At 35.0% G+C, this 17020-nt stretch overlaps 1 protein-coding gene across 4 annotated transcripts in view; it reads right to left on the reverse strand.

Annotated features, from left to right (window-relative positions):
- Positions 1 to 17020, reverse strand: part of EMB (embigin) — a 56385-nt gene that overhangs the window by 12510 nt on the left and 26855 nt on the right. For 2 of the 4 annotated variants that reach the window (XR_008502750.2, XR_008502749.2), the window contains exons 3-9: positions 12515 to 12701; positions 12192 to 12280; positions 7091 to 7218; positions 4541 to 4817; positions 3663 to 3696; positions 1244 to 1298; positions 482 to 670 (exon numbers count right to left, since the gene is read on the reverse strand). Coding sequence is in view for 2 of the 4 variants with exons in the window: in XM_054489123.2 (XP_054345098.1) it covers positions 653 to 670; positions 1244 to 1298; positions 3663 to 3696; positions 4541 to 4817; positions 7091 to 7218; positions 12192 to 12280; positions 12515 to 12701 (788 nt within the window). In the remaining 2 variants the exon portion in view is untranslated. The remainder of the gene's footprint in view (positions 1 to 481; positions 671 to 1243; positions 1299 to 3662; positions 3697 to 4540; positions 4818 to 7090; positions 7219 to 12191; positions 12281 to 12514; positions 12702 to 17020) is intronic. The other 2 variants (XM_054489123.2, XM_054489124.2) reach the window with 2 other exon arrangements.

Genomic DNA, 17020 nt, shown 5'->3' on the forward strand with positions numbered 1-17020 from the left:
ACTGGAAAATTTGCTTTTGTAGTGCAGAGCTTTAGAGCAAGCACAGTTTTATTTATTTGCCTTAAATCAATATTTCCAGATAAAAGGTATATTTTTCTTGTGGAGATTGTAGAATAACTATCATTAGCAAAGGCAGAAAGTATTCATTTCAACTTAGTAAGGACATATTTTTTCACTATCACAGAAAGATGACCTTTACATAAAAATTGTTACATATACTTCCATAGATACTAATAGTAAGCATGATTTTTTTAAAAAAATAACTTTCTGAGACAAATGGCAAAGGTTTTCTTTTTCATGAATTCTTTGGTTATAAACAGGTTTTGAGTGATTTTTGTTCTATGAAGTATTAAGTGATTCTGCTGATATCTGTTCTGTGTGTCCTTTGAAGACCAGAATATAATTAATTTTATTCTGGTCTAACATATTTATTCTGATTTACATTGCTTTTATGAAACATAATTACAGAATGAAAATATACCTTTAGATCTGAGATAGCATATATCAATGATGAAGCTCCTGCTGAGCATGTTGCATAAGCTTTTCATCCTTTTAGAACTAAAAACTCAGAAGCTCTTAATAGGAAGGATAAACAAAGCTGAAATACGAACTCTGTATATCTTCCAATGATTCTCGACATGATGTTTTGTATTCACTGGCCCAGAGAATCCTGAGTTAAATAAAGCATAATCAAATATAATTAGTATGTTCTGGTTATTTTATAGTAACTTACTATCACTTTAGCAAAGCAAAAAATACTGGGAAGTGAGGGATCCAATCTACTGCCAAAACAGAGCTCCTATTCTAATGCTGATGAACTAAAAATTTTGAATGTAATCAGCAAAGAAAGTTAGCTTATATGCATAAGTTTACACCCCCAAATATATGGGAATATATGAAACTAAAATAACAGATAATCCGGAAAATTTTAGAGGAAAACAAATAAAGCTACATGAAAAATTGTAAAAGAAACTAGTCTGTGGTGATAAAATAAAACATGTAGCCATTGCAAAAGATTTACTTCTAGATTGGTTGCTATGTGTCCTCTGGTAGAAAAGGAAAGTATTTATTTTTGTATAACTATACTGTATATTTTCCCCTATATTAGTGTTAACAAGCATATTTGAGCACATCATAAATGACCAGATCTTTTATGGAACTAAAAACAAGTAACTGATTAATAGATAGCCTATGTATATTGAATTTTACCTTTTATTTGGAATATCATTCAGAAGTAACTTACATTTTTTCTATGCCTGGGGACATTATTTTCTATACCATTGCTATCATCTGATTTCCTGTACAGAAAACAAAAAAGAAAATTACTAAATGCTTATATTACATAAAATTAAGTCAGTACATCACTGATATGGCTATCAGGTTAAAATGTAAAATGTCAATACAGACAGAATTCTTTCTTCCTAAAACTGTTTTACTTACAATGTTGAATTTATTTTATGGCATTGCTTGAAGAGGAGCTGTTACCACAAATGATAGTGACAAAGGCTTGTCGATTTTACGCACAGGGAGAATTGCTTCTCCCCAAACATGAGTGAGGACTTGGGCGTAAAGACCATAACTTATGTGTGGTTTTGGAAACATGCAAGGTAATAGCCAATTTGGAGGTCAGCCAACATGTGTGATATTGGTGCTATACGTTTGTATGCTTATTACACTGAAATAGAGGTTAAAAATGGTTCTTTTTCTACCCAAAGTTTATCAGAGCAGGACTACAAATGTGGGCCTCAGATTCTAAAGATTGATGAAAACTAAATAACCAGTATGCATAATGAATACCTTGCCCTTCAAGGTCTTGGGGGCAGGCTTCAATTATCAAATCATAATGCATATCATAAGACAGTGTTACTTACAATTAACTGATAATTAATATTTTCTAAAAAACAAAGAAATCCCACATGAGTGCTTCTTTTTCGTGTGTGTACTCTTCAAAATAATGGCCACTAAGAACATACCTCAGCAACTATTGCAAGAAATGGTTTGAGGGACACCAAAAAGCTCATTGTTCTGAATGAGTTCAAGTGCCCTTGATATTTGTATACAATCTAAAGATAGTGAAATAACCTAAAGAAAAACTAAACACCTTCAGTGATCCTTATGGTGCTGTACAAGATGAGCAAAATGATGTACATTAATCCAATTTTCAGAAAAATAATTCATCTTTTACACTATATATTGAATCCATTTTACATTGTTCAGAAGTGATGGTCCATTCCACACTGTTCTGGCACCATCCTTTCAGAGTGTGTTTTAAATCAGAATGCAACTTCCAAATGTGGGCTCAGAGGAATGGTTAGAGACAGTGGGAGGCAGAGCTCGGAGAATAGAGGAATCCGAGCAAGGTTCTGTTTTCAAATACGTCAATGACTGTCACGTTTGTTATATGATGCTAAGAACAAGAAAAAGGCCAATACGTGGAAATAGGAAAGATTAAAAGTTCAAATCAACATAAATAAGATGTCTATGTTCTCCAGAAAGAGAAGGGATTCTCTTGGGAGAGATACAATTCCCTTCCAACTATGGGAGTCTATGATTCTAAGACAACACTGCTTTTCTCTATCTGGTGTTATAGGATTTCTGATGTAGTTATTTTGTGCCCTTAACTTGGAAGCTCATATCATGTTGGTTTATTTTACCAGCCTATGTGAACGGAGTGAACATGATTATTTGAATAATGTCTACAAACATCTAAATGACAACTGTCTGCTCCACTCCTGCTATCTGTGCCTATAACACTCACTCCATAGAGCTCCTGTTGGCTGATAAACTCAAAGTGCCATTTTGTGTTAGTTACAGTTGCTCAGGCCTTCCACTTCTCAGGTTTCTTGCAGCAACTTTAATCTAGCCTCGTTTTCCTGGCCCCCAGCCGTTGGCTCTATTGCTCAGGCTTTAATCTCAGTCTTAGACACCTCTGTCACTGGCCTCCGTACTCAGTTCTCTGGCTTGGAGGAATTCGGAACTCCCATCTTTACCAAACTAAATTACATCCCTGGTGATTTTATTTCCAGACCTCCTCATGCTTAACTCTAAACAAAGGCTGTGTAAGAGAACCTGTGGCACAATTTGTGTTCTCTGAATAATAATAACTAATAGAATTCTAGGCCAGTGATTTTCAACAGACAGAGGATTAAAAACATTTGTAGATGTTTTCAAGAAATACAGATGCCATAGCCCCAACCCAAGAGGTTCTGATCCAGGAGACTCAGCAAGGTCTGAGCAACTGTATTTTTTTAAAGAGACTCTTAAGTGATCAAAAATTGCCAGGCTTGAGAACTATTGCTTTAAAAAAATGATATTAAATACTTCCTGATGGTTACTGCACACCTTCTGTGCACCATAACCTATGCTATGCATTTACACATATATAATATTCATTGCATCCAACAACCTCATATGGTGAGTACTATTATTAAATCCATTTTGTAGAGAAGAAAGCTGAAGTACAGAGAAGTGCAGGTAGTAAGTGATGAAGAAGAATTCTCACGCAGGCAGGCAGACTTGGAAAGCCACTTTCCACCACCACATGGACATATACAGAAAATACTCCTCTGCCTTTACTCCCCCAACTGCAAACATTTCATTCAATTTTATATTTCCCTGTATTTTACTCAAGTGAAAATTAATCTGTAAAAAATAATACTTACAGCTGTTCAATCTGCTCAAATTCTTTCCCCTCATCTGTGTAACAAAAGAAAAATTTGACTATGAAGTTGGTTTGTCATTTTTATGGAACATATATGCTCAATTAAACCTCCTTCCTAAGTAAGAAAGTACTATGCTGTTTCTCCTGTTTGGAACGAAGGAGAGACATGCTACCTTAAACACCTACACCTCCTTTATCTGCACTACAGATCTTATCTGCATTTCTGATCAAACATAGTTTAGCGTCCTGGTATTTTCAAAAACATGACTGCTTAGTTTGTCATTATTTAAATCATTAAAAATTTAGTATAAAATCAGGAAAGAATACAGGATGTAAGGTCAATTTTCTAGAGGATTACTGCTTTATCAACCTGTAACCCATCAGGCACAGGCCGCAAAAATAGGAAATGACAGGACGGTCTCTCTTTAATGAGAACTCTGGAATGGTTAATAAAATATTTTTTTAAATGATAATCTAAGTGAAAGAAAAATTGTTTCTTTGAGACTTTTTATATTAAGCTAGCATAGATTTTTCTAATATTCCAGTGCCAGAATACATATCACCTAATTGGTACTTAGGTACCAGTAGCACCAAAAAAAAAAAGGGGGGGGGTGGTGGGGGAAGAGAAAGAAAAAAGGTATTTGTAATACAAAGTTTTTTCAGGAATTGAAACAGGAAGACCATGGATATATGTTTCCAGCTCACTGTCACCATTGTTGTAAACCTAAATACTGCTCCAAATAAGAAAATGAAGATTTTCCCCAAAAATCCTAAAGTCATTGCAATGTATCAAATCATAATCCATATCATAAGTAAATGATACTTATAATTAACTGATAATACTTTCTAAAGAAAACAAACAAAAAAAAGAAATCCCACCTGAGTGCTTCTTTTTCTTTTGTGTGTACTTTTCACAAAGCAGAATGGTGGCCACTAAAAGAATCACCTCAGCCACTATTACAAGAAATGGTTTGAGGGGTACCAAATAGCTCAGCACCACAAGCTCAATGTGTTCTTCACTCTCGCCTAATTGGAATAGGGCATGGCACCAGTAAGATCCCCCATCTTCCTCCAAAAGTTGTGGTATCTTCAGCTTTGTTTCGTTAGCATATGTTCCATTGATCACATATTTATTCATTTGAACACCAACAGGAACCTAATATGAGGAGACATTAAAATCCATTCCTATCATAGTACATAAAAGATACATGATATAGTTTTTCAGTGAAAGCTATAAGATAATGCCAACAATATTGCTTACTAGAGAAAGGCATATTAAAATTTGTGAGAGATTATCTATAACAGACTTAAGTCTTATCAGAGTTTGATCTCCCAGGGAGCAAACAAAGAAAAAATGTATACATTGCTATAAGGATTTAACACTGAATGTTTAAAACTACAAAGAAGCAAATGGGTCATCATGGCTAAATATTATAGAAGAATTAAAAACAGAAAAATCCTAATCATCTGAGTCTCACATTCCTATCCTTGCCTAGTGCTTTAAAGCACTTTTTCCTTCACAAGCACAGGCGCATATTCAAACAACTACCACCCCGGAAGCTACTATTTCTGATCATTTCTATAAAGGAAAATTGCTCACTCAGACAATGTGATTTCCCCAGGCTAGAAATGAAGATGAAACTTTCAGGCCTTTGGAGCTGATGTAGATAGAATGGAGGGGACCCTCTGTGAGCCTGGGATCCGAAGTGAACTGCACACCTTCTGTCTTTTCATATCTGAATTTCTTTCTCTCTCAGATAAGCTGGCTTCTAAGATTTGCTGGGTTTTCCACAGCCTCACAAGGTGCCATACTAAGCTATTTGGGGCTGTTTTATTTAATCTATTTAAATTAAATTTTATTCCCAAGCCATTTGATGCTTTTCCTGCTCCATCACTCAACCGCGCTGTTCAATAAATGCTAATCTGCATACAAATATTCTCAGAGCTTATCCAAGGAAGAACTATCTGTGAGTATATTATTCGTGCAAAAAAAATTACAGCAACCTGGCACCATGTGCACAACACTGCCTGGAATGTTTCGTACCGATTGGTCAGAGCTAATCAATCAAAGTACCATATTTTTAATAAGTACCCAGCTGATTCTGATGCACATGGTTGGTCTACATTTTGAAAAGGCATTTGTGCTTGAGTTTTGACCTGCGTCCTATTCCCCAAACTTTTCTCACACCCTAATAAGACTCATGCTTAGAGTCAAATTAAGAGGATAATGACTAGTATAGCAATGGACAAAAGCATTGGTATGTCTAAAATGACTTTTTCAACATCTGATATAATTAGATGAAAGCTAATGTTTTTCACGTATTGTTGTACCACATACACATCAATAAATAAAGCTGGGTATTTCAAATACCACAGTTGACATTTGTTTTTACAAAATTACACTTTTTTAAAAAAAATTACACATACACAATGATTGCCTTTCCTCGTCATCCATCAGAAGACAAGCAGGAGTAGGAATGGCTTCAGTCTGCATCCATGGGATTTGGTTGGAACTATTTCATTGAAAAACTAAACCTGTTAGCAAAGAATAAGTCACACTCCCTTCTGAACCATCTGTCATCCTTCAATAGTCTATAATAACACCAATTTTGTCTAAGAAGGAATTTAATATTTCATTGTAACATCTACACTGTCTCACATGTTCCTTCTACAATTATAGCTTGCCTTTAACGGGACTTTAATTGTAATGCTAATTAGTGCCAGGGCAAAAGAAGGGTGTCTCCTAAAGGACAATGTCCTAAATTTTCCTGCCATTAAATGAGGCTATTTGGGGAGAAGGAAGGAAACCAGAAATTATTTATAAAATACTCATATTTTTCTTAATATCAGCTCTTTGAATAGCGATTTCTCTTAGTAAAAAAGGAATTAAAAGTATTTGGCTTCTCTCAGGTAGTTTGAAAAGGCCAATGACACTTTCTGATAGAACCTAAGATGTAAGATAAAGTTACAAAGTTTTCATTATTTTCTCAAATAGTGCCATTATTTTGCATTCTAACACAGATGTTTCAGGAGACAGAAGCCCAAAAAGGTGTCTAGCATTTTTTCTAGTTACTTTCATGGAAAGATTTTTAAAAAGGATATTTTCTAATGGGGTTATTTCTAAACTAGGCAACTACACACAAAATGTAATTTCTTTTCAAAGAATGTAATTAAATTGTTAAACCTAAAAAACAAACTACCAGCTAATGAAACGTTAAGAGTATCTTCATATGTATAATGTAAACATGCCAAAAACCATCAAATGACAGCTCCATTTGTCACTGCTCTTTCTTTATGAACATAAGCTAAACAACAAGATAACAAAAGTATAAATCATCTTAGGAATGCTGAGTCTGTTGCAATCTTGTTATTTTTTAAATAAATGTTTTTTGTTGTTGTTGTTTTCTTCAAATCAAGGAACTATCTTACCTTTACACTCCCATTACTACTGTACCAGGTCCAATTTAAAGGAAAACAATTTTGACATTTACATGTCAAGACAGTAGAATCCCCTACGTAAGAGATCAATGGCTTGTTTTTCCTATGAAGTTCAGGGACTGAGAATAAAATAGAGAAACGTATGTTACTGAAAGAGTTTAGGTAAAGGAAATGTATTAAATGTGCAGATATTGTCTCCTTTCATTTTTTCATTACATTATTTTACATACTTTCAGTTATATATAAATGAAACTAATTTATAGTAGTTAGGGTGTAGTTTGTAGTAATAATAATAGTAGATAGATTCAATATAATTGTCTCCAATGTATAGAAATGGAAGGTCTTCTATTATTGAGCCTAACAACAAAGAGGCTTCATGTTTTCAAACCCCGGTTCTTTCTTCCCACCTACTAAGATACCTTAGAGTAATTATTTTCTTCAAAGTTTTAACCTCAGGTAGCATTTGAGTGAGAAGATAAAATTTCCAGGATAGGAAATCTTTAGGTGATACTAATTTATGAAAAGCCAGCAAAAAGTTAGAGAAGGTGGGAACAAGAAACAAACAAAAATTAACAGAAAGAGAACAGCGTAAGAAAGAAAATAAGATTTAAAAATGCTTTCATGTGGTTTTGTAAAATATATATATACTAATATCCATTATGATAAATTTCCCAGTCAAGGAAGTTTAAAGTAGATTCCATTAGAAACAGAATACAAATGAGCACTGAATTTAGAAAAAAAATAAGTTTTAAGGATGTAAATAACTTGGTAAAGAATATTAAAAGATAAGAGCATAAACAGTACAATAAAAAGCCTACATGGTGCAATCAGTTCCTTCTGATTGACCTTGAAAGATGTATTATAGAAGGTACACTTACATTGAAGATGTAGACTCATCAACTAAGATTATTTTGTTAATTTTTTTCTTTTACTTTTTTCTATTTTAGCAGGTTTTTTGCTTCTTTTGGTTTTGTGTGTCTGTGTGTGTGCACATGCGTGTGTTTGTGTGTTTACTTTTTTCATTTAGATGTTTAGTTTGCCAGTAGGGAAAGAATGGATGAAATCATGTCAACTAAAGACCTGCAGATAAGCAGAGATTGGAGCTTGGCTAAAATAGGGATTCTTTGATGAAGCCACAAGGTTCCCTACAACCTGAGAGGAAGAGCAACCACACTTCCTGAGTTCCATCTGAAGAGGCATAAGATGCATTAGTGCATTACTAGGGCAATGACCTCTACAGCCCTGTTAGGCTCACCTTAAAACAAACACTGTTTTGGAGTGCAGGCTTTGCATAGACACTCAGTAGTTAAGGACACAGTTTCCGCTTTCCCAGGTTGTTTATCTCTCAGATATCCTATTTCTCAATCTCTACATGTTTCTTTCTGGCAATTGAGTCATGCTTTAGCATGAAAATGTGTTGAATAGCATGAAATAGGTTCAAAATACCAAAATTTACCCACAGGCTAAGAATAAAATGTGGAAGGAAGGTAATTCTTGGGGAAAAACCTGGCAGAATATACACTGCTTTTCAGTATTCCTCGAAGAGCTACCTGCTTGGGAAGCATACTGGAAGCTGCAAGGGGCTTTTCAAGAAAGTTAAGTATTCTATGAGATTTGATGAGGAACACATTAAACCATCCCAACTAAATATTAAGATCAGGCTGTAAATTGCAGGTAGCTGACAATGACTGAGTGACAACATGGAAAAGCTGAAACCAAAATTCTGTTTTCTTGCCATCTCTTCAGTTTTCTTGATTATCCCGTAGACTAATGACTAAAATACCATAAACCAAGCTTTTGTTCTGCTATATATGGCTAATAACAGCAGTGTGGATTTAAATTATAAAATGCACTATGTTCAGGGAACATGACATTTGTTTGAACTATTCTGGGGTTCAGGGCCACAGCTTATATTTGGAAATATTTATTAATATAAGGACAGTGAGACAGTATTCTAATGTGCCCTGTTGACCTTTTAAGACTTTGCATAAAGTAGGATGCATAGAGTGCTAGGGTTGGAATAAACCAGGTTTGAAGGTGGTGAAATTGCTGATTCAGGCTAGTTTCTAGGAAGATGGGGTTTGGATACACCCAGTGAAAGTAACAGCTCTCTGGAGTTGTAAAATTGGAGACTATATTTGTATATTCATGAACTAGAACAAATTGGCCTAAATGTCATATTGGTTCAAAGACTTTTAGGTACACCAAATTAGGAAAAAAGATTACTCCATGTAGCAAAAGAATGCTAACTATGCTTCAACACTGAGATCCAGGGCTGAAGTCCCAGCTGATTCTATTATGCTACCTTTCCATAATTTATATTTTTAGATACTTCCAGGGGAAGACAGATAATTGAGCTATGACAGGCTTCACTACATTTGGTACTATCAAAATCTCATCATGACTTCCAAAAAGTTCTTGTTCTTTACCAATTAAATTTCTGCCTACTTTCTACTAAGAGATTTTAACATTGATAAATATTATGGAAGCTTTCAGCAACCACTCAGAATATTTGATCCACTACTGAGAAACACTATAGAACATCACTCATCTTTCTCTTTCTCGGGTGGCAAGTAATCAGCAACATGTTAGCAGTCACAAACTTCCAGTGTACACTTTTGCTGTCTCCTCTGTCCTGGCATCAACAGTGAAACACATAAAGTCAGCAGGTTTTTGTGCATTGAACTAATCAGTAATCTTGAGGGCCTTTTACAACCTTGTAGTAGTAAATAAACCAGCACCCATAAAGACAGCAGCAGGGACTTTGCTGATGAATTGTTCTGAAGACTCAGGCTCATGTTCTATAGGTGGCTCATGTAGTCAATGGCAGAAAAATTTATCTTTGGCTCAATTTAAAATAGAGAATAAAACAGCTTTTTCATCTACATGCAGTTGTAAGTCTTCTAAGGAAAGATAATTATTCTTCTTAGGAAAAACCATTAAGTAAATCATATGGAGAAATAATATAATACGACATCTATAAAAATACACACCATTTTATAAGCCTTTCAGACCTGTTACATAACTATAATATCAATAATGTACAGATGTCTTTAAATACTACTCAAGTAAAATTATTTCTCTAAGCAATATTCAATTTAGATGAATTATAGAGAATTTTTATTTTACCAAGGAAGATTTGAAAGGACCCAACTTATTAATTTTATAAATATCTTCAAGATGTAATACATACTTAAAAGTTATATTAATGTTAAAAGGGCATTAAAAACAAATTAGCTAACCTAAACTGCTTCAAGACAGCTAGAAAAGAAAAAAAAGTAAATGTTCAGTGATTCGTTGCTTTCTTTAAAGCCTTGATTTAAATCCTAGACCTTGAGTCAGAGCTGCTGACACCAGCCAAAATCAGCTTAGTTATCTCAAAACAGTTGGAGAATCAAGAGGCCTTCCGTGTGAATACTTGCAATTCAATGTATTGGTATGTTGAAAAGTAAAATGCTTGTTAATCTTCACATTAGACACAAGAATGATCACTTCCACATAATAATTTAAGTATTATCAAAACTAATGAGAAAAATGTGTTATCTTCAATATTGAAAGCAGGTATGACTAGTATATATTTCCAGAGCACAATGTCTTAGAAAAAAAAAGAAAAAAGTGTTTAAAGTTGAATATCTTGGGAGCACTTTAAGTCACAAGATTCTGTGAGCATTTCCTCAGAATTTGTAGGCCTTCTTTACATAATTTTTAAAAACTCAATAAAACATGTTTGCTGAAATTTTGTGTGTTTAGTATTATTTTTTGCTCATTGGGAAGAAAAAGAAAGAGAAAGGGAGGAAAAATGGAAGGAAGGAGGAAGGAAGGGAAGGAAGGAAATGAACTCAAAAGGTGGGAGGGAAGAAAGGACAGAAAAAGGGAAAGGAAAAGAGAGATTAAGGAAAGAGGAGGGGAAGGGCAGATGGGGCAGGGGAGGGAAAAATGAAATGCGTAAGGAAAAGGAAACTGAAAGGAAATGTATATGGTGTTATCTAGTCCTTCACTAAGTTAAAGGCAAATGAAGGGAAAAAAGTTAAGAAAGAATATACATGACTAAAATAATCAAAGAATGATACTAGTTTCTGCTTTTGGAGAGACTAAGATATATAAATACAAGGATTTATTATATTCACCACATTGGAACAATTACAAAGCCATAAAAATAAAATGACTCTGTGAGTGCAGGAGGGATGCAATGAGGGACACAGGAGTGAACCATTAGATCATGGCAATGGTGAAGCAAGCCATTCTGCTATTGATGGAGCCTTGAGAATAGCATCCACATTCTGTCACAGCAGACAGTCTGGCTTTAGGAGTTTTAGGAAAAGTTACAACAATTTACATGTTTCCTGGGAAATTAGTGCAAAGCAGAGTCCAACGTAGTTAATATGGCAGATTGCATTTCCCAAATACCAGCACGATATTATGGTTCACTAATCACCACAAAATACTGGGTTTTTCATAATGATAATAATCTAACTCAAATAACTAGTCTTTATTATGAGATTGAGACCTTCTTGAGTTTTGGTTTAATGATGGTAACAGTAAAATATTTTAATTCATTTGTTTCCAAGGAAAAGAAATGTGGATGATATTCTGTGGCTTGTATATATCTTTAAACCTCCTTACTTGGTGAGATAAAAAGTAGGCAACCCTTTGTGCATCTCCATATTATTTTTAAGTTTTATGGATCCTAAAATCCCATGTCCTGGAGCTATGGATATAGAACATCAACCCACACTCTCAGAGGCTGGGACCACAATAACTTAGAAATGTGCAGGACTATTATAAAAGCTATGAATTTACAGAGATAAATAAAGAAATGCAGGTAACTGATATAATTCACTAATAATGTGGTAGGCTGGCCTTTTGAACTAAAACCTGTGCTTTAAATTGAGGAACAGAAGCAGGAAGGAAGTGGACTTGGGGGATACAAGACCATTTTCAAGGCTGCCTCTTGTGGCTCTGGAAAGCATATGACTTTCTTTCAGCTATATTATGTTTATTACTGTAAAAATAATTTCAAAATTACAGGATTGAGAAATCTAAGAACATAATGCTGAAGTTATTAACTATTCCTCAAGTTATTAATACTGACCTTTGAAATTAAATGTTCCCCTTTGTTCCTTTTCCTCTCGAAAGAAACAAGAATAACTTCCCATTTGTTTGCTATTAATGATGGTGAACCTAAAGATAATTCAAGTTATTAATATAGGCTTAGTTCTCAAAACCTTCTTAATGAAAATGAAAAGACTTAGCCATTAATAAAAATTTAAAAAGATAAATAATTCTGTAAATATGCAAATTAGAATATTAGCATAACATTCAAGTGGCTGCAGAGGAAAGAATGCTCAGTTAGCAAAAATATTTAGAATTAAGCTACTTTTGATGAGCAAGGTAGGTTAAAATTTGTATACTCACCTGTATTGGGTATACAAGGTGCTTCCTGTTGCACTGACAAGATAATTATTCTCAAGTTGTTCACCATCTTTTTTCCAAGTCACATTTACTGCATTCAAATCCCCAGATGTTGTGAAATGGCATGTGAGATTTACATTAGAAGGCTTTTCTAAAGTGATATTTTTTTCTACTGGCATACTAAAATGTTCTATTAGCACAAAAGAGGACAAAATGTGAAAGTTATATTCAGAGGAATCTAATACATAAAACTTTTTATATTAACAGTAGTGTTTCATTGATAATTTCTTAATGTAACATTCATTTGAAGAATTATTCCTCTATCAACATATAGTTGGTTCCCTTTCTTATTCCCTTTTATATGCACACCTAAAGAAAAGTTTTGATTCAACATTAACACAATTAAAAAAAACCTAAAGCTGTGATAGTTATCTCCTTAAGCTCTGTACTGAGCAGAATATAGGGTAGAGAGTACCCTATAACATGTGCCATATGCTCTGACAGTGTGAAAACAGCACAACTGTAAATACAAACACACACTCATGGGTGAGAATGGAATGCCTGTTTCAATAATTTTGAGTAATCATGTTGTTGGTAGTTATTATGAGAATGTTTTGTGTGTAACATGGATTTGAGTGATATATTATATTCTAACCATTCCTAGTCTTCTTCAGAACCTGTAGGGACTGTATATAAACATAGGTACAGGACAGAGAATTTAAATAAGCATCCAGTAGTTCTGAATTTTAACTGAATTTCAATATCACTATGAATTCATGAGGTGTTTATCCTTCTTTTTGACTTTCAAAATAGATATTTATTTTGGATTGATTGATTATCATAAGAACACTTAACATTAGACCTTCCCTCTTAGCAAATTTTTTAAACTTGTACCTAAAAAGTAGTCTGAAAGGTTCTCAATTAATTACTCTTCCCATCTACAGGTGGGAAGAGAAGGAGCTAACCCTTAGAGAAGCTTTAGGGAAGTTGAGGTGTTTATCTTGAAAACAATACACACACACACACACACACACACACACTGAAGGGGTCCAGAATATGCCAGGATAGCATACAAATTATTTTGAGCAGAAGGCATTTGAGTTCCTAAAATAGCTACTCTGACTAAAAGCAGAGCCTTTCAAAGGAACTCCAAAAAACCTCCATTGTCATAAACGCCCTCCCTAGGAGCAATAAGGAGAATGGACTCTTATCAGTGAACATGAGAAATCTTCACACCACAGCTAAACAGACACCGTCACAAAACTATATCTTCCACCTGTTACCTAATGGGCTCATTTATCTTTCCTAAAACTCATTTCGTTTTTCCATAAGCGGCCTTTCTCTCCTCCTCTCCTTACCCTACTAAGATGGTGTATAAGCCCCCACTGTTAACTGCCCCTTTGAGCTAAATGTTTTTGTAACTTTTGTCCATATGTGATTAAATATGCTTTTTGTTTTGCTAATCTATCTTTTGTCAGTTTCATTCATGGAGCCTGAAATTGTAGAGAATTGCAGAGAAAAAGTTTCTCCCTGACAGTTTGGCAAGGAATATGGAATGGTTAGGACTTCCCACCCTTCCACTCCAACTCCATTTCCAAAGCCTGAGATTTCAGGACCTCTGACCCAGCAGGTAAGTACAAGCTTTTTTTTTTTTTTCACCAGTATCCCAGAAATCCCAGATTTCTGGGATACTGGTGTAAAAAAAAAAAAGGGTGCACTAGAGCAAGAACAGTAAGAACCTCTACTTGTCTTTTCTTTCTTCAGTTTAACCCTCAGGTTCCCAACCATTAACCAACAATACACACATACACACACGCGCACGCGCGCGCACACACACACACACACACTTAGGGAAAACACAAAAAAGCTAACTTTAATTTTGAACAGTGGCAAATAAAGAAAAAATATTAAGCATGTACTTTGTTTGTCCTACCCTAACTGTATCACTGGCTAACCAAACAGTAGAGAAAGTAAACATTCTCTTTATAGAAAAATTCCAGCAAATGAATAAAAAAGAAATCATACAAATATACCATAATGATGCTGCAACCCCTAGTGAATCATGGATCTAGGCATTTTGCATCAACTGCTGCAATAATTTCAAAAACAGAATTATGTCTCTCTTGAGGAAGAATACCCCACTACCTAGGATATAGTCTTGTCAAAAAAGGTGCTGGAGGAGGTTCTTGAAACTGGTTAAGTCTCTGGATCCAATTCCCAGTTTACAGGAAATATGGATCATGGAAGAACACATTAACCTACATTTCATGAAAGTAATCAACAAAATCCAGATTCTGGGAAAAATCTACAAATAAATGATCTGTTTTTTTCTTTTTCTTTCTTTTTTTTTTTTTTTTTTTGAGATGGAGTTTCATTCTCATTGCCCAGGCTGGAGTGCAATGGTGCTGTCTCAGCTCACTGCAACCTCCACCTCCCAGATTCAAGCGATTCTCCTGCCTCAGCTTCCCACGTAGCTGGGATTACAGGCGCCTGCCACCATGCCTGGCTAATTTTTTTTTATTTTTAGCAGAGATGGGGTTTCACCATGTTGGCCAGGCTAGTCTCAAACTCCTGACCTCAGGCAATCTGCCTGCCTTGGCCTCCCAAAGTGATGAGATTACAGGCATGAGCCACTGCACCTGGCCTGGTTTTTACAACAGATAAATTTTAAAAGGGAGAGAGATGTCTTTGTATTGGATGTCAGGTGCTATGTTTGGGGCACCTGAAGATTATAAGATACTCAAAAAATACCATTAAAAGAAAAGCAAAACTGAACTGTAATATTTAGGGATGCATACCCTGGGTAATAAAACAATATAGAAAAGCAAGAAAGTGACTGCATAAAAATCAGAATAGTGGTAATTACTCTTAAGGGGAAGAGAAGGAGTTGTGTTTGGAAGACGGTAGTGTATCATATAAACAAATTTCTCAAGCTCTTCTCATTCTCAATAATGGTATAGTATGATTATATGTAGAATGCAGAGCCAAAATGTAGAAAGAAAAATAATACAACTCAAATAAAATGGTCAGGTGCAATGGTTCATGCCTATAATCCCAGTAATTTGGGAGGCTGAGCTGTGTGGGATTGCTTGAGCACAGGCATTCTAGACCAGCCTGGGCAACATGGTGAGACCTCATCTCTACAAAAAAAAAAAAAAAAAAAATGAAAAAATTAGCCGAGCTTGGTAGTGCATGCCTGTGGTCCCATCTAGTCTTAGGCAGAGGTGGGAAGATCTCTTGAGCCCGAGAGTTGAGGCTGCAGTGAGCTAAGGTGAGACCACTGCACTCCAGGCAAAGTGATAAAGCAGGGCCCTGTCTCAGGCAAAAAAAAAAAAAAAAATTCTATCACTTTTAATTACATTTGAAACTTTGCGAAATGCTTCCATAAGCAAGGACCAGATGCAAGGTTTGCAGATAGTGAAGTACAGCTTGTGCAAAGTGCTTTGTGAGCACATGCTTGAAATAACTGCTTGCATAATTGCAAAATTGCTGAATTGATTTAATGCTCAAAAAGAAAAATAACATTTGATGTCTCTAGAATACATATATTGCCAGAGACTACCTTATTCCTTGCAGTTCCCTTTACTGTGCTCTATTTCACTATCCTAGTGTATTTTAAACATTTTCCTAGCCACACCAAATTATTCCAACTACCTTTTAAACGTCGGTGCCCATCAGGATTTTGCTCTCTGGTCTCTTTACTTCTCAATTTGGCACTCCTTTGTTGGATTCAACTATTAACTCTAATGCTCTTTACTTGCAAAATTAGAACCTCCACTGAAGTCTTTTATTTTACAGCTCCAGGTGTCTACAGAGCATCTAAATCTGGATATCCCATGGGAACTTCAAACTCAAAATATCCAAGAGAGATCCATTAATATTCCCTTGCGCTGACCTATAACACTGAATCAGATGCAGTAGTATTTAGTTGATTCTACCGCTAAAATGTCAAACAAATTTGCCCAGTTTTATCCAACCCTCCTATTATTGGCCTTCATTATCTTTCACCAAGACCAGGCAAATTATCTAATTTCTCTTGGCCAGCTTCTCTTGCTCCAACCAAAGTTGTCCTTTGGTTGGAGCAATTTAAGCAAACCTCAAATTGTTTAACTGCCTTGATTCTATACCTTGCATGTGCAAATCAAAGTATCTTTGTATTAGACATCAGTTTCCTTATTTGTAAGGAATTCATGAGATTGTAAAAAGTTCTATCATAAGAAACGCCAACAGTAATATAATATAGCAATTAATAAATGCCCACTTACTTCTTCTCACCATTATCTCACTGGGGAATATTATAAAAACTATCATATATGGTGCTAAGGGTTATATGTTGATTAAATCATTTAATCTTCACAACAGCTTTATGAAGTAAGTATCACTGTTACGATTCCAACTTTAGAGATGAGGCAAAGAGAGGCTATTTTGTCTAAGATCACACATCAAGACAAAGGCAACACTGAATCTCAGATTTAGGTATGCCTGAGTCCAGATTGTGATAACCAACAG

Source organism: Pongo pygmaeus, chromosome 4, assembly GCF_028885625.2.
Source record: "Pongo pygmaeus isolate AG05252 chromosome 4, NHGRI_mPonPyg2-v2.0_pri, whole genome shotgun sequence".
NCBI classification, from domain to species: domain Eukaryota; kingdom Metazoa; phylum Chordata; class Mammalia; order Primates; family Hominidae; genus Pongo; species Pongo pygmaeus.